This window comes from Talpa europaea, assembly GCF_964194135.1.
Source record: "Talpa europaea genome assembly, chromosome: 8".
Classification (NCBI taxonomy): domain Eukaryota; kingdom Metazoa; phylum Chordata; class Mammalia; order Eulipotyphla; family Talpidae; genus Talpa; species Talpa europaea.
The window spans coordinates 21,609,209-21,631,192 of record NC_140075.1 but is presented as its reverse complement, the minus strand read 5'-3'; the positions used below and the strand labels follow the sequence as shown (position 1 = coordinate 21,631,192).

Below are 21,984 nucleotides of genomic sequence, written 5' to 3'. Positions count from 1 at the left end.
GCCTCTTTTATAAGAGCACTGACCCCTCACAAGGGCTCCACCTCATGCCCTAATCACTCCCAGAGTCCTCGCTACCCTGATGCCTTCACTTTGGGGTTAGGATTTCAACAAATAAGTTGGAGGAGACACAAGTCTCTAACAAGGAAGTAGATGTGGAGATACCACTGAGGCCTCCAAGCCAGAATGTGAGAAGAGATTTAACTCGGCTCTCCCCCAAGCAAGGCACAGGTGAGTTCGTCAGCTAGAAACCGTCTATTACTTGGATTCATTCACTCCAGGAACTTTGATGGGCCTAGCCCTCCGGCAGAGCAATGGCGGACACAGCAGTAAAGACAACCCCTGCCCTTTGGGGACGAGGGATTAGACAACACGCACTTAGGTAGCTGCTGCGTGCCTGTAGGTGGAAGGGACAGGCTGTCTCTGGCAGTGCTCACTGGGAAAACTTCCTAGGCATAAGGATTTTACTTAAGTGTTTCGAGGGAAGCTCATCCTGGGTCTGCATTCAGAGCTCGCAACACTAATAAGCTAATAAGCTTTGGCCCTTCCTGCTCTTTTTTCAGATTGACAGGTCTAGCACAACAGACACACACGCACGTTCACATAGGCTAAGCCTATTTCTCTGTACCACTTACCTGTGTTTTTTTGGAACATACTTATGCTGGGATTCTCTTTTCAGAGCTGTCAGTATGCACTTCCTCCCCCGCCACCACAAGACCCTGGCTGGCAGCCCCAGCATTGTTTGCATAGCTCTCTCCTGTGCGGGCAGGGCCAGGGGGAGTGTGCAGCCGTGGCTGAGTGGCAATGAGTCTCAGCCTGAGAGCAGGACCTGCTGCTCCCAGACCCCATTCTAATGAGCAGCCCTTGTGGAGAGTTGGGTGGGATTATGGAAAGCATGCATTAGGCCTCTGCGCTGGGAGGGGGCTTGTGGGTGAGAGCCATATTCTGGCAGAGGAGAGGGCAGCAGGGCTGGTGTGCTAACTGAACTTCATACCTCACATTTTCACACTGGGGTGGCAGACATGGCCTCATGTGGTCCCCATCTAAACATTGAAGACTGCCTTCACCCCTATTTTATGAGACTTAAGTTGGTTAATTGGTCAGAGCCAGGCCTACAGCCCATATGGCCTAACACCAGCACCCTTGAGCCCATAGATGGATGTCTTCTGGCCCTGAGAGACAGCTGTCACAGGAAAAGCCATCCACTCTGAAATACACCTAGTTAGCAAAGATAGTTTTTACAATGAAACATCATCTGCCCAATGGCAACAAGAGATCAGAGCTGGGTCCCCCTAATTCATATGTTGAGCCCTAACCCCTAGCATGACTGTAACTGGAGACAGAACATTCAGGAGGTGCTCAGGTTAAGAGAAGTCCTAAGGGTAGAGTCTAACGCAGTAGGTTTGGTGGCCAGATGAGAAGCGGTTGAGAGGCACGTTCACTGAGGGAGGCCCTGTGAACATACAGCATCTCATGCCACAAGAAGAACTGCGCAAGAACCCCACAGAGTCAGTGTCCTCGTCTCAGACTCGTAGGCTCCAGAACTGTGAGACGAACTTTCTGTGTTTAAGCCACCCAGTCTATGATACTGTGTTCTGGCAGCCTAAGCAGACTAGACCAGACCAGTATTCAGTCTGGGAGCTGCTTGTCTCAATTCCCAGTGCCTAGATGTGATCCAGCCTTGAAGGTCCAGCCCACCTTTTCAGTTCAGTTTCTACATTCTCACCTCAGTCAGGAACTATCCTTCCCTTGCTGATTGCCCAGGCTCCCTTGCGTCCCTGTCCTGTGTGTACAGTCTCATCTCCCTGAGAGTTATGATGGCACCTCCACACCGTGCTGCACCGTCATTGGTGTGTGAAGGGAAGGCCCTTCTCTGCCCATCCTTAACCATAGCTCCTTATCCACAGGAGCACTCAGCGAATGTCTGCTGGAGTTAGAGCTCACTGTGACTCTTGTGCCTCAGTATGCTTCCCCCTGCAGGAAGCACAGCCAGCCACCAGAAAGCCCAGTGGGTGGCCAAGAGTCCGCGGATGGAAGAGACAGTGTGTCCATCTGTCTGCTCCAGATCCCATTTAATGCCAGCCTGCTGGCCTCCGACCCTCTTTCCACCAACCTGCAGCACACATTGCCAGACATGCACTTTCCCTTTTTCTACACCCCTTCTTCCCAGAACTGTTGATAGTGCTAAAAAGAAGAGGAAGTGGGGGATCTTTTGCTCTCCCTCCTTCTGTAACTAGATCCCTGTGGGGCAACGCGGCTCTATGGGACTGAAACACCAGTCTGGCCTGCTGCCTGCGGGTGTTCCCCCCCCCCAGAGCTCTCAGCCCATAAGCCTGCCCTGACCTCAGTGCAGGCCAGTCTAGGCAGGGGCCAGGCTTCTCCCTTTCACGTCTGAGTCTAGGATCCTAAATGGACCTATCAGGTTATAGCTGAATGGGCCAATCGGGACCCATCTGTTACTGAACGTTGAGTTAATTTACTCAGATTGAGAATGGAAAGGAAGCTGATTGGTGCAGACAGTCCAATCAAATACTTCGGATTGAAACAACCCGATCAGGCTTGTAGGGTGAGGGGCCCTGAAGAGGATACAAGGCAGAGCAACAGCCAGCCTGAGTCAGTCAGCAGCCAGGAGAGAAGGAGTCAGCCCCGGCCTCCAAAGAGAGAAGGATTCATGGACCCACCTTTGGAGAGGAAGCATTCAAAGAAGGATTCAGCAGGCTGCCTCAGAAGAGAGAGAAGCATGGAGCAAACAACCTCCGTAGGATTCACCAGACCTCTGTGGGCTTCTAGACCTTCAGACCTCCACAGATTTTTACAGAGATCAACTGCTGCACATGCCTCCAGCCCTACCTCTGATATCGTCTGCAAGGAGCTCTGTCGGCTTCAGCCTGGTGTCTCAAAGAACTGTTTGCTGTTGATGTATACCAACAGTTCACAAAGAGCTGACCGCAGCCTCTGGTTCTCTGGCACCACCTCCTGGTGCTGCTGAGTCCATCATGGTGGGTCAAGCATCTGGCCCAGCCTTCAGATTATGGCTGTGGTCTGCTGCAGTGTCACCTCACCTTCTATGAATGGCCTATGTTGGGGACTTCTGGACACTGCAGATACTATCTGGGGTGAGACAGCAGCACCTTGTCTAGCCTTGGAAACTTCCCTTTTCCCCAGTCTCCTGTTTGTTCAGTAAACCCTATTGTTGACCACTGAGCCTGAGTGGTCTTGCAGTTGTACACAACACACCTCTGTGTTGTGACCTGTCTCGCACCTAGAACAAGTCCTTTGGTGCTATCTTGGGCACTGTCATTATTTTATCACTGTTTTACAGCTAGCTGGTGGATAGAGATCTCCTACCCCTCCAGCTTTGAATTGCACCGAAGAGCAAGTGGAAAGTTCAGTTTCAGTCTCTTTGGATCTGAATGTTGCTGAAAGTCCCCTTGGTTTCCCTGGAGCTCTGCTCTGCATCCAAAGGTGGAAATCATTTGAGAGGCATGTGCTCATTATTATGGGGCCAGCTCTTGCCTACTGTCTCTATCTGATGATGTTCACCACCAAAGAAATCAGTAGCCAGACCACTCCCTTCCCTGGTGCAGTGCTCTGAGGGGACTCTATGGGCTGGCCCTCTATTTTAGCATTGATCTGTGTGCTCCCAGGAAGACATGTCCTGGTCAGCCTGAGGAGCCCACCTTCTGACTTATCAGCAGCCCTTTTCCTGGACAACCTTTGACATACTAGGCAAATACAAAACCCCATATTGTAAACACAAGATTTCCCTGAATTATGTACACTTTCATTCAGCAAAACTTTTCACATCCCTTGAGCTCTGTTGCCTTTCTATTCAGTTTGGAAAGCTTGAGTAGTCCAAGGTGACATTTGACCACCCTCAGGTCTGGGAGTGAGTGACTAGATGAAATAAAACTGGGCCCTGCTCTCAGCCCCCACTCCATCTAAAGCCTCTCACGTAACTCTCTCCTGGTCACATCCATCAGGTGAGGCTGTTGGCATGCCAGCCTGGCTACCCAGCCCCAAGGACAAATTCTGAGGTTAATTCAGCTGACCGTTCCGCTACGCTCAGGCCATGAGCTACCACCTGCACCCTGTGTGCCACGGGACTGCTGTTGCCCACCAAGTCTGAGTAATGCAGGCTCCTGACCAGCTATCCTGCTTTTGCTCTCGCCACCACTTCCATTGTGGCCTGGTTAAGTCCAGTCATGAGCAGTATGTGAACAGGACTCCTGGCCCCAAAGCAGTCGCCTGCCTGTATCCACATTTGTCTTATGCAGTTCAGGGACTTTAAAGCAGTGACGTCCAGCAGGTCATCCCGCAACACTGCTGATGACCTCTGGGAACTCAGTTGTTCAGCTGGCAACTGATGGTCAGCTCTGCTAGCAAGGGCCCAAACAGGCCTCTGAGGAGCCCTACCTCACCCCAATGAGGCTCAAGAGTCCAGGTAGTGTAAGTTCTGGGTAGTGTAAGCGCTCATGTTCTGTGCAAACTTACCAGGAGGCAGCGCTGCCACTTTGGAGTTGACACTGTGCCTGTGGCAGCCTCTGGCCAAAGTAACAGCCTTTCCATCAGTGACCGTAGCAGTAATAGCATGTTAACAATGAAGCGCCAAAGAAAAATTCGGTCGGGGCCGGGGTGGGGGAGGGAAGAGACTTAAAATAATGGCATCATTATAAATCCTAAAGTAGTGATCGTTTGGCTGTGCTACAAAATCTGTGGCTAATGGTTAAAATAAAGATTTAAATAAATGCTTTATCAATAAAGTAGATGATAGGGCATATTTTTCTCAGCTAATGTCAGAAATGGCAGCAGATAGCCATGTGCTGAATTGTCACACTGCAAGTCTTTAAAATTCCTGCTGGATTTGAAGGTATTAACAAGTCCCTATCAACATTCTCTAAAGGTTTTTGATGTCATTTTAGCTATTGAACTAAAATATGTGAACTATTACTTTGTTGATTTTGTTCTTAAACCAAGCTGCATTATCATCTGAGTGTGTTCTTAAAGTATTGTTAAAAGTACTTTGAAAACTTGTAAATCCCTGTAATTTATGTTTCTCCTGCCTCTGCTGTTTCTTTCTGTCCTTCTGGTTTTAATTTGAATGCAGTCCTGTCTGGGTGTGTACCTGTAAAATTGTGTTTTTCCAAGTACAATTTACAGTCCTGACCTTAGATTTCACAGTGCGCCTAGCCTTCTCTGCGCATCCTCCTATACCAAGAAGTGGGGTTTGGGTCACCGGCTCTTTCATATTAGAACTGTCTAATCAAGGTTACTTGAAACAGATCTGATTTTGACATTTTTGAGTTTATCGTGTAGGCCTGGGGAGTAAATTAGGAGGCCTTCTCTGCAAGCCCATTAATTGCATTGCCCCATTTCTAAAAATGTACACAGTTGTAAACCTAGACTGCTTCAAGACAACGGTCTCATTTATCTAAACAACTCTCCTTTCAGACTCAGTGGCACTGATGGAAACGCAGATAAGGAGCGCGGGCAAAGAAAGGGTCTTTGGGAGCCTGTGCTCGCTGAAACTGTGCCCGTCCCCCTCCCGTCCCCCTCCCGTCCCCTTTCTTTCCAGGGCTTACTGGACAGACTTAACAGATCCGCATGCAGCGCAGCCCGGGAGCCCTCTGAGGGTGGCTGCGCGGGCAGGGCCGCGGGAGAGGGCACCTTTCTCCAGCGCGAGCCGTGTGCAGAGGTGCTGGCTGCGGCAGCGTGTGTCCCAAGGGCACTTTGTCGGCCTCCTCAATCCACGACAGCTGCACCCTTGACCGTGGATTATAGTACTTTTTAAATGGCTGTCGAACTTTTGGAATCTTTTTCACAAGTTAGAAAATGAGATTTCTTTCTTTTCTCTTTTCAAATACCACTTTAATTTAGCTCGGGTGAGGAGTTAGTTTTTTTTTTTTTTTTTTTTTTTTTTTTTTTTTTTTTTTTTTTTCCCTTTTTCGCCGTAATGCTCCCTCAGCCTGTTCCCCAGGGTTCTTGCTGACACTGTGTGGGGAGGTCGGGGCTTGTTGGCAGTTGACCTGAGGCTCCTCCTCTGTCTCAGGTCATCGTACAGTCAGGCCGCCACCCCACGGTGCTGCAGAAGCTCTGCCAGTTGCCCTTCCAGTATTTCAGCGACCCACGGCTGATCAAAGTGCTGTTCCCTTCGCTTATTGCTGCTTGTTACAACAACCGTCAGAACAAGATCATTCTGGAGCAGGAGATGAGCTGTGTTTTACTGGCCACGTTCATCCAGGTACCTTCCATGTTATGCCCAATTCTCTGGCTTTATTTATATGTTAAGGTGAGTGAAAGTGAGCCAGTAGTTTAGTCTTGCCATCAATGCTACCTTTTAATTTTTTCACATATTTCTGTGCTTCAAAATTAATTTCTAAAATATCAGAACAGTAGGATTGGGGTTTAAATATTGTATAATTTTCACCTGGAGGATTTTAAGAAACATTATTTTCCAGTTAATGGCATGGTGAGCCCACACTAAAGAAATGTCTTTAAAAGACTGCCAGACTGATGGAAGGCTTTAATTGTTATATTCATCCTGCTTGCAGTCTAGCTGTATGAAATAGGTAAGAATTGCTTAAAATAGTCAATTAAAAGTTTAGCCTATTTGTAAATTTTTTTACGTATGTGATTCATATATATGCACAGATGTGTGTATCAGAAGAACACATGGCTTTTTTTCTTAAGCTAAAACTTGTAAGTATAGTCCTTTTTTTCTGATCCAGTTAAATTCTGTGGGATGGAGATCAGAACTAGATTGGCAGCAAAGCAAAGCAGTATTTTCGCAACTAAATTAACTCAGTCAGCTGACAATAGAACAATTAAATTGGCTATTCTTAAACATTTGCTAATTGCTAAAATGCAGATTCCTTTGTAGTTGTAAATCATTATTTACTGAAAATCTTCCATTTTTTTCCCAAATGTTCTACCATAAAACCAATGTGTTTTTGTTCCATTTGCACATGTAATTAATAGACAGTGCTTTTGTTCACAATAACGAAACAGAAAGCAGAGCTCTGTGTTAGTATCATTCCCTCTTCTGGCCGACGTGCATCTGTCACTGGTGAAGGGTGTGGTACCATCCAGCAGGGATGGCTAAAGGTCCCCCTGAGCCCTCATCCCCTGAGAAAGCAACTAGTGGTAAAATGTCCTCATATTAGATGACCAGCACAACTACATCGATTTTATTTAGAAATGTTTCATTTTCTGCTTAGTTGTTCTGTTTTGAGTCTGGGTTCCTTTTCTTCTTCCTAAAAAAAGTTTCGAAGACATTCACAACAGGTAGGGTATGGGCTTTCAAATATGCCCATGGTTAGACTAAATCTTGGTTAAAGTCTAATATAACCAGCATGTGGGCATTTAGAATTCTTCAGAGCCTTAGGATAAAATCAATAGAAGATACATTATAAAGGATTTTAAGACTGATCTTTTTAAATTCCGATCATTCATTCTTTCATTCAATGGATAATTTTTGGAGGGCCTACAGTGCACTGAGCACTGCTTTAAACACGGAATACAGCAGTGAATGAGACAATAAAAATTACTGCCTTCACAGACCTTTTACTAAAGTATCGGGAATCAAACAAGAAACAGATAAATAAAGGCAACAAATAGCATGTCAGATAGTGTTAAGTGCTGTGGAGAAAACTAAGGCGGGAAAGGACAGGAACTGCCAAGGAGGTAAGGTTCACTTCTTACGGCGTGAGCAGAGAACTCAACCAGGCAGTGAGAGCTACGCAGAGACCGTTTTGCATTTGTACCAACTTAGCCCCTATATTTTCAGCTGCTTGGAAAGCAATTTATTAAAAAATACAAACAATAGAGGGCCTCCCTGATGGCACAGGGGTAGAGTCTCAGTGCTATCAAGCTATCACCAGCCACTGCCACATGAGTTCAATGCCCACCAGTCTGCTGACCCCCATGGCGCAGCCGACTTCTCCTGTCTCGCCCGCTGCTCCCCTCAGCAGCGTATTCAGTAGATCTGCCTGTTCTACTCCCCACTCTGTCTCTGGTGAATCCTCTACCCCCTGCACCTCTGGCCTACACCCCAGTGCATAAATAAAATAAATTTTAAAACTATGTGTATTTTAAAAATACAAATAATATCACAAGCTAAAATAAAGATCATGTACATTACTTGTTTTCATCTGGTATTGATCTCAAAGTACTTCCTATTCTCTTCCACTGCATTTAGCACACTTAATGTAGCTTAAAGATTTAACATACACTGAGAACATCTTACAATGCTTATTGGGGATAGTGTGTTAGGTTAGTGGAGTTAAATCACTTTTTTTCTATAAATAATTGTGCCTGAAGGAATGAATAAGTATGCATTGGATTTTTTTTAATGAAATGGTTCTGCATTGTCCCCGTGTGTTAGATTACTAAGTCACCAGAAAACGATATTTTTGGCACACCTGAAGGGAGAAATTCTTTACTGGGAAAAAAATGAATAAAGATGTAAAATAATGGTAGCTCAATAAAAATTATATCTTAAAAGATCAGGATCTGGTAGTTGGTCATAGACTTCTGAAAATTTACACATTATATACTCTCTCACTTTCCATTTAAAAGTAAAATTATCAGACTTTAAGGTTAAACTGCAGAATATATGTTGTACTTTAAAAATGTCAAAGTTGTAGTTTCCCTCATAGACAGCAAGATTTAAAAGTTAACTCTCTTCGACTTTGTAAGAACCTAGACAGCATAACATCTTTTTCAGTTTTTATATTTGAACTCATTTAAAAATCGTTGTCTCCAAATTCAGAAGCATTTTTAAAGCCCTGAGCGAAATCGTCTATTCATAGCATTGGTATAAAAACACCTTTTTGTTTCACACAGGATTTTGCACAGACTCCAGGTCAGGCAGATAACCAGTCTTATCAGCCAAAAGGTATGTCTTTATTGAGATGAAATGTGTGTTTGTCCGTTGAACAGACATGTTTCTCACCTCACCTTCTGGAGCTGTTAAAGAAATCGGTTTGTTACATCACCTAAAATATTTGAGATTTGTATACAAGTATACTTCGGTGAATAAAGAAATCAATTTTGTCATCGAGCATGAGTGCACCAAGATATGCAGAGAAAATTACAGAAGTGAAAGGAAAGCACAAAACATCTCCATGTAATTTTTACTCACCTCATACACAATATAATAAATGCCAGATAATTACTAAAGAGCAGCTTTGTAACACAGGAGACAGATCATTAATACTGGCTACATTTTGCACATAAGTCTAAAATCACATGGGTTTGGTTCCCTGTCTATCTTCAAAATAAAATTGTCACCGAAAGTAGCCTGTATTTTCTACCTAAATTTAAATACTTGAATTTTTTATTGAAAATATAAAATTGGGGCCTCCCTGGTGGTGCAGGCAGTTGAGCGCTGCACTGTGAAGCTGTCCGCAGCCTCTGCAGCGCCCGTTCTAACCTGGCCGGCCAACAAGAATCTCACATGGCGCAGCAGACCTCTCCGGCCTCCCCGGCTGCTCCCCTCAGCAGTGGGTTTCAGTAGATCTGCCTGTTCTGTTCCCCACTCTGTCTCCAGTGAATTCTCTCACCCTCCTGCGCATCTGGCCTGTACCTCGGTTCTTGTATAAAAATAAATAAATCTTGAAAAAAAAAAAAGAAAATATAAAATTGTTTTACATGGAGAAAAGTCATCAGCTCAGCAGAATTTGGAGAACAAAAGATTTAGAAATACTTTTTATCCTATAGCATTCCTGCTGCAGTATTTCCTCTAGTCAGACTAGAGTTGGAGATGTTGAAGTTAAAAATGCATGTTTACCTTTTTAAATATTCTACTGCCCAGCTTGCACTTGAGAAGTACAAGTTGCTCTTTGTCTGGCTATCCTTGCAGCATCTCTGATTAATGGAACCCTAATTCAGATTTTATCCAGTTCTTCCATCAGTTTGATAGCCCTTAAGTGACCAGAGGCCCACTCTCAGCAGACCCTCCCTGGGCACTCTCCAGGAACTCCTGACTTGGACAGGGTCACACTGGACACACACACACACACACAGACACACACACAAAGTTATCATCACCACACAGGTGTTGAAAAGTACATAGAATGGAATATAACTAAAACTGTAATAAAATTGTGAAAAAGTGTCCTGTTTTATTTACTCTCGGGTACTGAGCGAAGTAAACAGAAAGCTCTTTTCAAACTAGAAATTCAAGTCCCATCCCAGTCGGTACCATGTGTCTGAGCCAGAACTGGTCACAGCTTTTAAAAAAACTATCGGAGGCTCGTGAAATAAAATCAGCATCATCTGTAACTATTTCTTATAAAACATTTTTTTATTTTAAATATGATGCAGAGTCCCGGAGGCTGCCCTCTGCCCTGGCTTGAGGCCTATGGGTGGTTCGACCCTCTTTCTTCCCCAAAGACCATCTTTCTCAGAGTTGCATGTTTTCCCCAATTGCAGTGGCTGGACTCACTGGACAGCCAATGGGAAATTGGTTTCTGCTTTGTGCATTAAGAGCCATCACTATATTGGTGACAGCTCATAGTATGTGCTTCCTTGCTTAAAAAAAAAGTTCTCACTAAGTTCCACTTTGCACCTTGGACATCAGTGCACCTTTTACTTAGATTGAGTCCCCATAAAATGTTTCACAATGTTCGAGTCCACTGCCCAGGTGAACCTGTGCCTTCCCAGTGGATAGAGAGCACTCCTGGTAGCGCTACATTCTTAGTGCCCAGGAAGCTGCTGATTTCCACGCACTTGCTGCTCCTGCCTGCCGGGGCCACCAGAGTATTTGCTTCGCCCACCTCCGCGGCCAGGAGGGCTCCCAGCCCTCCCAGCTGCTTTGTCAGATGGGCTGCTGAATGCCAGCTCAGAGCAGGCTTTACGTTATATTTAAATTAAAATCATGTTTGAAATGAAGTAGACTGTTTTAGAAAACAAATGCCAAGTTTACATACCCATTTGCTCTTGCAAGGCTAACTAAGGAAAAAATACATGAATGTCATTTTATTTTGCTCACCATACCTATTTTCTCCTGATTATTTTCTTGCTCGGGAATCCAAAACCATTTTCCTCATAATGTTTCACGTGGGGTAATATCTGAATATGTTAGCACAAAACAGATTGTAATTAAGGTCTATATTTTTTATAGTACAGAGATCAGTACTTTGTTTACATAAACTATATCTGGTTTATTTGAAGTGCGTGTCTTCATTTTTATTCAGATAGCAAAATAATTTTGATTTTTTTAACTTTTAATTTTTTAATCAAATTACTTAACTTTTTCTTTTTCTTTTTCTTTTTTTTCTGGTCAGGAAAATGCTTTGACTCCCAAGACTATCTTGAACTGGCTAACAGGTTTCCTCAGCAGGCCTGGGAAGAAGCTCGGCAGTTTTTCTTAAAAAGGGAGAAAAAATAAATGTTTTGGTTGGTTCTGTACTCAGATACCCTCAATATTTTAAATGGTTCAAGCAAATGTTCTACTTGTTCCTTGAACTCACTTTTCCTATGTTTCTACTCCCTCTGCTCTGTAGATACGGGGTGCGCTCCGCGTTATTTATAATGACTGTAGATACTTTCATGTTCCACGCTCTAATTTTGCAGGTTGAGTTTATTTCATTCATGCACAATGTTTTGGGGTTTGGTGACCTGTTTTCTGATGACACCGTGTAAGCCGGGTGAAGTTAGGCATAAAATAAGCACGTCTGTCTTGTTGTTGTAATAAAATAACTTATTCTGTTTGCAAAGATGACTCTTGTTGTGGCGCCACGAACTGGAAGGAAAACGTAGCCCCAAGTCCAGAGCGTCTGGTCGAATAGTCGCCCCGAGTCTCCCGCCACGGCGCGTCCCCCCAGCGCGCACCCGGGCTGCCCTGCCGGCCAGGGTCCCGCGCCCTGTCCCCAGGGTCTCGCGGCCTCTCCCCGGGGTACGCGCCCTGTCCCCGGGGTCCCGCGGCCTCTCCCCGGGGTACGCGCCCTGTCCCCGGGGTCCCGCGCCCTGTCCCCGGGGTTCCGCGGCCTCTCTCCGGGGTCCCGCGCCCTGTCCCCGGGGTCCGGGGCCCGCCTGAGGCGACGGCGGGGGGGGGGGGGGGCGCCGGGGCGTGTCTGTCAGGCGAGCCCCGACCTCACCGCAGCGAGACCGGCCAGGGTCGGTCTGAAAGGCCGTCGGGTCAAGATTATTGGGGGCAAAACCGGGAACTGCAGGACGTCCGCGTGTTGTTCGAGGGGAAACTCGCCCCTCGGGGCTCGGGAGCCCCGGGGTGCCGCGTCCTCCGCGGAGACGCGGGTGGGAGGCGGGGGGGGGGAGGGAAGGGGGGGCGGTGCCGCTGGGGCCCGGCGGGAACTGGGCGTCTCCGGACTCGGGCCGCGACCCCAGGTCGTCTCCCCCCCCCCACCCCCGGCGCGGGTCCTCGGAGCCGGTGCCCCCGGGGCGCGGAGCAAGCTCGACACCCCCGCCCCCCAGGAGCCGCGGGGAGCCGGGCTCAGGGCTCGCGTCCGCCGCTTCGGGGCGGGGGGATGGGAGGCAGCGGCAGGAACCGGCTCCTCCAGGCGCGCACCCACGGGTCTCCGGCCCCCCACGGGTCTCTGGCCCCCCACGGGTCTCCGGCCCCCTTCGGGCGCGGCCGCGTGGACCCGGGAGCAGAGCGCAGCTCCCCGGGGCTCCCAACCCGCGGGCCCGGGCGCGTGACGCCCAGGGGAGCGCCTGCACCCCGCCTCCCCACTCGCTAGACACGGGCCGCCAGCACCCCAGCCCCGCTCGGTCCCCGGCGGGTGGCTCGGGGGTTCCCCAAGCTCGGGGCCAAGCCGGCCGTCAAGCTGCGCGCCCCGGGTCCCGCGCGGCCGGGACACCCCCACCCGCCCCCCAACCCCCGCCTCCCGGGCTCTCGCACCCGGAATCCGGCCAGGCCGGCAGGTCGCCGCCGCGCGGGAGCAGGGGGCCCTCGGCCGGGCGGGGAGCCGCAGGCTCGTGACCCCTGGCGCCCCGCAGCAGGCCGGGGGCTGCTCCCGCCCAGGGCCCCCGCCGCGTCCCCCGCCGCGCCGGGCCCTGGGGTGCGGCGCCCCGAGCCCGGGCTGCCCAGGGCCGGACCTCGCCCCGCGGCCCCCCTGTGCCCGGGGAACGCCGGGTTCTCCCCTTGGGGCTGCCCGGCGGGTGGCTCCGCGCCTCCCCCCGACGGCCCCCGCCTCGGGCGCTCACTCCCCCCGCAGAGCCGCTTCTTCCCGGGTGGGCTCGGCTCCTGCGCTCCCGCCCCCGCCCGGCCCTTCCCCTCCGCTGCGAGCGCCTCGGCCCGGCCCGGCCCGGCCCGGCCCGCCGGAGCCGACCCAGCCGCCCTCCCGGCCGCCCGCGCGCTCGCTGAGGGGGGCTGGGGGAAGGCGAGGGCGTTTCTTTCCATCTCTGGAGCCCCTCGCACACCGACCCCACATCTGGCTCCCACGGAGTCTCCTCCTGCCCTTTCTCCCGTCAGCGCGCTCAGCCCAGCGCCGTCCGCGCCCACCCCGCGGGCTCCGGCTCCATCAACAGGGCGCCGCTCCGCGATTGGCCGCGCAGGCCTCGTTAAGGCCGCGGACCCCAGGATCTTGCCGAGAGTTTACCTTTACATCAATCAGACCCATATTTAAAAGCTCCTAATCTCCCCTTCATCAGCTTCGTAAACTCTGAATTTCCTGCTTTTATCACAACCCATTGGAACTTCTCTGCAAATAGTTTATTATTCGTTCATGGTTTTCTCTCTCCAGCGCGCAGCTATTCAGTTAATTCCCTTGCTCTTTGGGGGAAAGTGTCGTGTGGGGAAGCACAGCTCACTGCATGTGTGGCCGTCCATGCCCTCCCCTGGGCATCAGTGGCAGAATCGCGCGTTTTCTGGAGAACAATTTTGCACAATGTGTCATTTAAACCCAGTATTTGTGGCTCTGGAAAAAAAAAAAACAACAACCACCTGACTTTAAGCTATTTCATATTCAAAACTAAAAGCCTGATTTCTGTCCCACAATCCATTAAATATTAAAGTTCGGTGGGAATGCTGCCACAGGGACTCTGAATTTCCCGGAATTTTGCAGCGTTTCAATGTGTATTAAATTTTGTGGTAAATAGCCGTAAACCCGTCCCTCTCTGGGAATCCCTTTCCTGCCTCAATGACACCGAGCTATCCAAATTATTAGATAAATCTTCTCAGAAAAATCTTACTCTCGTTAATCTTAATCTAGTTAAGTAACTAATTCCCATTGTCCACCTGTGGCCTCTTTTACTGAACTGACTTTACTGCACAATTGGGCATCTCGCTTTAAAAGTTCAGTAAGCATAAAATACAACACGTGTAATTGTTACAGGTAATTTAATTTATAAGTAAATCCCTCCTGTACTATAGAAGATATTTCAAGATAACCCGGGAACCTGTAAAACCGATATTTATTAATGGAACTAGCCCAGCGTAGATCTGACACCTCACCAGGGACCCCTGCAATACAGCTTCAAAGTCAGTCCCCTGCGCTGGAAACCCCCATGGGACACGATGCGCCCCTCTGGGCAGCGAGAAGAATGTACAGAAGAGCTTCTGATGTTTTGTAGAGTAAAACAGATAAATGTCGGCGTCCTAGGACTCAGTGATCTGGGTGATCTCCCAAAATTCAAACGCAGACACTCATAACTATCAAAAAAAAAAAAGAATTCGATTTTTGATGTATGGGTGATGAAGACATGAAGTGTAAATAGGTAGGGAGATGTTTCTAATGGCAGCATCCAAATGCTGCGGTCTGCGAAAACAAAAAATCCAGACTAATGAACCATTCATGAAATCTTGTCTTCAAGAACCCACTGTTTCCTTTTTTACATAACAAAACCCAACATTCCAGATCCACCAAGACTTTCGGAAAGTAGTGTTTCTCGGAAGGTTAGTCCCCAAGACAGTCGTCAGCCAGAAAGTAAAGGAACCTCTCCATTTCTGATCGGAAGGGGACGGTCCGCGCCAGGGAAGGACGCCTCGGCGCGCCTGGCCCGCACCCGAGCGGCCAGGCTGGTCTTCACGAGCCCCCCGCGTCCGCGCCTCCGGCTCCAGCGCCGGCCGCGAGTTCCCGGGCAGGAGCGCGTTCCCCTGGCTCGGGGGGCACCGTGGACGCGGCTCCCCCTTCCCACCCGCCCCCGTTTGCTCTCAGTCCCCGCCGGCGCGTCCCGCGAGGGGGGCTCCGCGCCCGGCTCTGCGGGGAACGCGCGGGGCCTCCGGGTCGCCGCGGTCCCGGGACGGGCCGAGGCCCCACCGCGCCCCAGCTGCCCCTCGGCGCATTTTATTCCTCTCGACCTGACTTAGACGGCACCTCCCTGGGGCGCCGCCCTCTCCCCAAACCAGCCCCGGGCCCCGCGGACACCGCGGGGCGCCTCCCCAGAGGCCGGGGCGCTGAGACCCCCGGGGAGTCCTCAGCGGCGGGGTCCGGCCGCCCAGGGGTTAACGGCCGGCCGGGGCGGAACCTGAGCCTCGGGCCGCGCTCGCCGGGGCTGCTGGAGATTCGGTGTCTCGGGGCGCTTCCTGCGCCCACTGAAGCCGGTTTTCAGGAAAACCAGCGGCGGGTTTGAAATGTCACACCGAGTGACCTGGGCAGGCACGTCCAGGGGCCGCCCGCCCGCCCGCCCGGCTCGGCCCGGAAAGAAAATAAACCGAGGACACGCCAGACTGGCTCTGGGCGCGGCCGCGGCGCGGGCCCGGGATCGCTTGCAGGTGATGCCAGAGCAGATAAGCGGCCGCCCGCCTCCGTCTAGACGCGCGCGGTGGGCGCGGGGGCGGGTCGCGTCGCGCGCCGGGTCCGGGGACGGCAGGGGCCAGACGGGCCGCCCCGGGTCGGCAGGCCCCGGCCCGGGCCGCAGCGGGAGGAGCCCCGGCCTCCCTCCGACGGCGCCGCGCGCGCGAGGCCCGAGGGCCCGGCCGGACAGGGGCGCGGGGTGCGGCCGCGCCTGGGGGACGCCGGCCGGGGCGGCTCGCGACGGAGGCGGCTTAAGGGAAAACCAGACGCCGGAGCGCGCCCGACCCGCGGCCGGAGCCGGGGATGCCGCGCCTCGCGGGTTTCCCGCGCGAAAGGGTCGCCCCACCCCGCCCGCCAGCGCCCGCGAGGCCCGGGGAGGAGCCGGGGCGGGGCCGCGCGTCCCACGAGCCTGCCCCGCCCCGCGCGGTGCCCAGCCCGCCCCGGCCGCCCCCCCCCGCGCGGTGCCCAACCCCCTCCCCTCCCCGCCCCCCGTGTGGTGCCCAGCCCCCCCCCCCCCGGCCCCCCGCGCGGGGACCCGCAGGCGCGCGAGGCGCGAGCACAAGCGGCGGGGCGGCGCGCAGACACCCCGGGCGCGCGGGCGCGGACACAGGAGCCGCGGGCGTCGGGTTGTTTTGGGTTTTATTTTATTAAGAGCAAAATATTCGTCCCGCTATCAACTGGCTGTTCGCACAATAAATAACAATAACTTACGGTTGTTGGGTGGCAAAGTCACACTGTCCGCCGTCGAATGATAATTTAAAACATTTTCAAGCAAAGTCTCGTTTCTACTTTTGTCCGGCATCATGCGCTTTGGGGAGCCCCGCGGCGGCTCCTCCGGGTCTCGCGGCCGCCTCCCCGTCCTGGGGGCCCGCCGAGCCCCGCGCCCACGCGGGAACGTGCCCGGGGCGCCGGCGGGCTGGGGGCTACTCCAGGGGAGGGGGCAGAGCTAACGCTAGGAAACCCCAAGTTCTGGTTTTGAAAAAGTACAGGTCCTGGGCCGGGCCGTCGGGTCTCCTGGACGTGGGGCGCGCCGGCCGCCTCCGGCCTCCCTCTCCCAGGGCCAGCGGCGACGGGGCCGGCGCGCGCGCTCTCGGGGCCCGCGGGCCTGAGCGTGGGTGCGTCTCATGCAGGGGGCATGCGAGGTCCGCGGGCCGGAGGGGCCCCTCACGTCTCCACGGGGCTCGGCACCATGCTGTTGGGCGTGTCCGGGAGCTGAGAGGACAGGGAGGTCACGTCGCTGCCCGACGAGTTGCCGAGGGAGCCGGACTCCGAGAAGGAGACCTGCGGGGCGGAGACCCGGAGGGGGCGGTGGAGACGCGGTCGGGGTGTCCCTGGGGGACGGGCCGCCGGCGGGGGCGGGGGCGAGGCCTCGGGAGGGGCCGGCCAGGCCTCCGGGCGCCCAGCTGACCCGGGGGACCCCGGGGGCTCCTCCCGCCCCGTCTCCCGCCAGGTCTCCTCCGGGGACACCAGGTTGCGCGCGAATGAGCGGCTGGAGGGCGCCGCCAAGCCAGCCCCGCTCCTCTCCCGAGCCTGGCGCGGCCCCTCACCCCCTCGCGCCCGGGGAACACCCCTCCCACTCGCGCAGCGACGGCGCCCCGCCCGGAGCCCGGGCAGCGCCTCACCAGCTGCTGGAAGGCGGGCTGGTCCAGGTCGCTCTGGAGCGCGAACTCGCTGAGCGCCTTCCACGGCGGCTGGTAGGTCTGCACCTCCACCGCGCTGCCCTGCACGGCGCTCTCGTGGCGGATGGGGCTGCCCGCCACCAGGGGCGTCCCGGTCAGTCCCTGCAGGCTCTGGAGGAAGCACAAGTGGGCGGAGGGAATTAGGCCTGGAGTTTGCTGCCCCCGCTGAACCCTGGGCCCCGCGCCCTGCAGCGCGCTTCGGGGCTGGGGACGGCTGGGGGGCCACACGCTGGCCCCAGCCGGGTGAACGGGGGTTCCCCAGCGAGGACACCCTGGAGCCCCGGCGCGGGGCCGCAGGCCAGCCTCGGTGCTGAGGAGGCCAGACAGGGGATGCGAGACCTGCCCCTCCCTCCCGGCCCGCAAGCCGGCCCTCCCCGCGCGGGCCCCAACCCTGCGCCCGGGGCTCCCCGCGCGCCGGGGAGATTCTAGAAGTCCCGATTTCCGACGCAAGAACAAGAGCGTTAAGCCCCCGACTCTGAGCCCTTCTCTGAAGACGCCCCAGGCGCTCTTGGGGGAACCCAGCGCCCTTGGCTCTCCCGAGCCCGCCCAGGAAAGCGCGCGCCGAGGGGGCGGCCGGGCCTCGACGTCCCCCCCCCTCCCCCCGGCCTCGCGCGGGCGCTCACCGTCCGGTCGCTGTGCTGCTGCTGCTGCAGCTGCTTCATGAGGAGCGACTTCTTCTTGTCCTTGCAGCGCTTGTTCTGGAACCAGACGCGGATGACCCGCGGGCTCAGGCCGGTCATCTCCACCAGCTGCTCCTTCATGAGCGCGTCGGGCCGCGGGTTGGCCGCGTAGCACGTCCGCAGCGTGTGCAGCTGCTTCTCGTTGAGCACCGTGCGCACGCGGGTCGTCTTCTCCGTGTGCTTGTGCGCGTGCGGGCGCAGCGCGGGCTGCCGGCCCGACCCCGGGTCTGGGGGGGCGCGGGCGAGAGGTGAGCCCGGCCGCCGCCCCCCGCCCCCGGCCGAGCGCCCCGCGACTTCGCGTCTCCCCATTCCGTGGATTTCGTTTCGTTGCTCCCCTCTGCCCACCCGTCCGCCCCGGCCGGGGAGGGGTGCGCGTGCGTCGCCCCCGGCCCCCTGCGCGGCCCGCGTCGCTGTCCCCGGAACGCCGGCGGGGCGGGGGAGCCCCGCGTTAGGCCCCGGAGGCCGGGCGGTCGCTCCGGGGGGCCTCCCCCAGCCACCCGAACTGGGAGAGCCCGCCTCGGGCCTGCGGGGCCCGCGGAACCCTCCGGAGGAAGTCGCAGTCTCAGAGGAAGAGGAAGGAGGCGCGCCCGGGACCCCGGGGGGATGGGGGGTCCGCGGGCCCGCAGCGGCGCTCGGCTCGGGCACCGGGGGGACGGGGGTTCGGGGGGTGCTTCTCGCCCGGCCCCGGGGCCGCGCGGGCTCTTCCCCCTGGCTCAGCACCCGCTCGCTCAGCACCAGGCCCCGGGTGGCGAAGAACCCGCCCGGGGCGCTCAGGGCCTGCAAGCCAGGGCAGCGCCTTCCCTCCCGCCCTGGGGCTTGGCCCCCCAGGGTCCTCCCGCGGGCGCCACGTTCCCGGGCCAGCGCCCCGGCGCGCCTGCTCCCCTAGAGGGACCTCTGGTTCTCTCAACCCGGGAGAAACAGGCCTGATTCCCGCGTCCCACAACCCGCAACAAACAAAAGGGAGCCCCTCCTCGGCAGACCGCGCGGCCGGACCCCAGCTTCCTGCCGCTGCACACCCGGCCAGCCCCGGGGCTGCGAGCCCGCGGACTCCGGCCGCGCCGCTTTAATTTACATGCCCCTCCGGCATCCCCAGGCCTGGATAAATATTTACAAACAGCTCATTCAGCCCAATTTCCTCACTACAGGAGAGGGAGCCGGGAGGGGAGACACTGAGAGAAGGCGCGAGACCAGACCACCCGGGCCCCGAGGCCTGCCCTGCTCCAGAGGCCGGTGCGTGAGGTCCGTGCCCACCTGCCCGGCAGGGCACCACCCACGCCCTCCCCACTGGGCTCTCGGCCCCCTCCTCTGCGTGGCCCCTGATGAGGATGCAGAGCATCCCCCAGGTGTCTTCCTGACCTCCCAGGCCACTCTGCCTCCCTCCCCTCTCCAGCGGGGCGCACTTGACAAAGTTGTTCCACAAACTGGGCCTCAAAACACGACCGCAGACCCCAGCTCTTTGTCCAGGAGTCGCCTTCAGGACCACCTTTACCTTGGGGATCCTGGCGGCAGCGCCCAGGCCCGGCCCTAGGCCCGGAGCAGCCATAATCCCTGCAGCCTATCCCCAGGCAACCCTTTCTTTCCACTCTGGCAACTGCACTTGAAACCCCCCTGCAAACCCAGGCAGGCACTAGTTCAGCTCCCTGTTGTGGCCCGCACCCCTGCTCCACACCTTCCTGGCCTTGAAGAACACACATTTCCACCATCCCCTGGCTCGTGCACACGCGCGCACAGGCCGGCCTCACGCCGACCACGCGCAATGCTCGCCGGCCACGCAGGAACCCGGGCCCGCGCCCCCGCGCACTGCTCCACCCTCGGCGGCCCCCTCACCGCGGCAAGGCCTCTGCACCCCGCGCTGCCCGCACGCGCGCTCACGCTTACCTGGCAGATGCAGGCCGCGGGCGCCGGGCAGGGGGCCGGGGCTACGCGGGCTGCCGGCCGCGGCGCGCTCCAGCAGAAGGCCGTGGTCGGCGCGGCAGAGCAGCTCGTGCTCCCGCAGCGAGAACTCGTCGCCCGGCAGCAGCTGGCGGCTGCACACGGAGCAGCGGAAGCACTCGATGTGGTACACGCTGTCCCGCGCGCGCATCACCAGGTCGCTGCTGCTGAAGCCCACCTGGCACTTGGCGCACTTGATGCCAAACAGCCTGCGGGCCCGAGGCGCGGCGGCGTCAGCGCGACCCGGAGGGGCCTCGCCTCGGCGGCCGGCGGCTGCGGGCTCCCGGGGCGCTGGGGGGCAGACCCCGCGGCGCCTTCGGGGCGGGGGGGCGGCCGCCCACCTTCCCCGGCCGGGCCCCTCCGGCGGGCGCGCAGCCTGCACCCCGCGGGCCTCACCTGACGTAGTCCCGCTTGCAGTAGGTCTTCCCGTCTCTCACGAAGCACGTGCACGTCTCGTCCAGGTACTGGCTGCACTCGGCGCACTTGAGGCAGGCGGCGTGCCACTCCAGGTCGGGGGACACCCGCAGGATGAACTGGTCGTGGATCTGGCTCCCGCAGCCCACGCACGTGGCGGTCCCCGGCTTCTCTGCGGGCAAGCGCGGGGTTCGCGTCAGGCCCGGCCGCCCCGGCCCGGGCGCACCCGGCCGCCCGGCCCCGCCGCGCGCGCCGGCCGGGCAGCTCCTCCAAGAGCCGCGGCCGCGAGGACAAGGAGGTGGACGCCCCGAAGGTCCACGCGCATGGAACGAGACGCGAAATCCGAATTTGTTCAGGCTTTTTGCCCCCCGCCCCCATGTTCCGCTGTTCCATCCGCCGAGACGCGGCCATTTCATCCGCCCGTCGTGCGGCCAAGCAGCCGGCGTGCGGGCGCGAGGGGAGCGCGGCGGGCGGCCGGGCACTGCGGACGCACCGCGGCAGCCCCGAGCGCGGCGCGCCGGCACCTTCTCCCGCAGCCTCGGCCCGACACACCCGGCTTCGGCGTCGTCTCGCTCGGCCTCGCTGGCGTTCGTGGCTCGGTTTAAATACCCCAGGTGGAGACAGAGGAATCTCCCATTTTGCAAAGGCCAAAAGGCCCACGAGCGAGCAAACAAAAAACCCACATCCTTAAATCAAGCCTAATTGCCTTAGCGCAAAAGCGAAGCCTATTTCCCAGCCCGAGAGCGGTCCAGCGAGCCGGAGCGACGGTGTCCAGTTATAAATTAGCACAGCAGGATCTGGGGGGGCCAGGCCGTCCTGCAGGACGAAAGCAATGCGCTCCGGCTCCCCCCAACGTCCTGTCAAATAGACGCCACTTGTAGAATCCACTCACCCTTCATCTGCATCAAAACGAATGCATACGAAGCCCACGCCCCCCACCCAGACGGAGACAGACTTACTCTTGGCGGGGTCCCCCATGGCACCCCGCAGAGGATGGCGAAGGATGATGTCCACCATGCAGAGGGCAGCTGCGCGCGCGGCGTGCGGCCGAGGTCGGGAGCCCAGGTCGCGCGCCCAGCCTGGCTCTTGGCTAACTAACTCCTGCCCCGCGGAGTTGCAGGAGCGATTCCGCACCGGCCCGCACGCAGCATGACGTCAGCACGCACCAGCCCGGGCCGGAGCCGGGGGCGGGACCTGTGGCGTCACGAAGCTTCCCCAGATCTGCGGGTTCGCCGCGGGAGGCGGGGGGCTGGGGGCGGCCGGGCGGGCCGGGCCGGGCCGGGCCGGGCGGGGCGGGGCGGGGTGGCGGCCGGCGGGAGCGGCCGGGGATTGGCCGGAAGGCAGGGGCAGCGCCTGATTGGCCCGGAGTGAACAATGGGGCGCAGCCCCCTCCCCGAAACCCCCCGGGCACCTCTCCCGCCCCGGATCCGGCCGTCCCGGCTGGACCTTCCGTCCGCGCCGCGCTGGGTCCGCGGCCCGCGCCGCTCCGAGCCGCCTCCCGGCCCCCCCGACGCCCCCGGGAGGGTGGGGGACACCCGGGCGTGCGGACGGGCCCCTCTGGAAAGGCTCCTGCACACACATGTG

At 56.5% G+C, this 21,984-nt stretch overlaps 2 protein-coding genes across 3 annotated transcripts in view; one reads left to right on the top strand and one right to left on the bottom strand.

Moving 5' to 3' along the window:
* Window positions 1-11,389, top strand: part of SCAPER (S-phase cyclin A associated protein in the ER) — a gene marked incomplete at both ends in the record, with an annotated part of 375,287 nt that extends 363,898 nt beyond the window's left edge. For both annotated transcript variants that reach the window (XM_084239451.1, XM_084239450.1), the window contains 3 exons: window positions 6,047-6,238; window positions 8,842-8,893; window positions 11,286-11,389. In XM_084239451.1, coding sequence (XP_084095577.1) covers window positions 6,047-6,238; window positions 8,842-8,893; window positions 11,286-11,389 — 348 coding nt within the window. The remainder of the gene's footprint in view (window positions 1-6,046; window positions 6,239-8,841; window positions 8,894-11,285) is intronic.
* Window positions 11,390-16,859: 5,470 nt separating this feature from the next.
* Window positions 16,860-21,417, bottom strand: ISL2 (ISL LIM homeobox 2; the record flags this gene model as incomplete). The annotated part of the gene is made up of 6 exons (XM_084241237.1): window positions 16,860-16,976; window positions 17,318-17,485; window positions 17,998-18,281; window positions 19,933-20,195; window positions 20,383-20,572; window positions 21,360-21,417. The coding sequence occupies 6 exons, from the start codon at window positions 21,415-21,417 to the stop codon at window positions 16,860-16,862; spliced, it is 1,080 nt and encodes a 359-aa protein (XP_084097363.1).
* Between the last annotated feature and the right edge of the window lie 567 nt (window positions 21,418-21,984).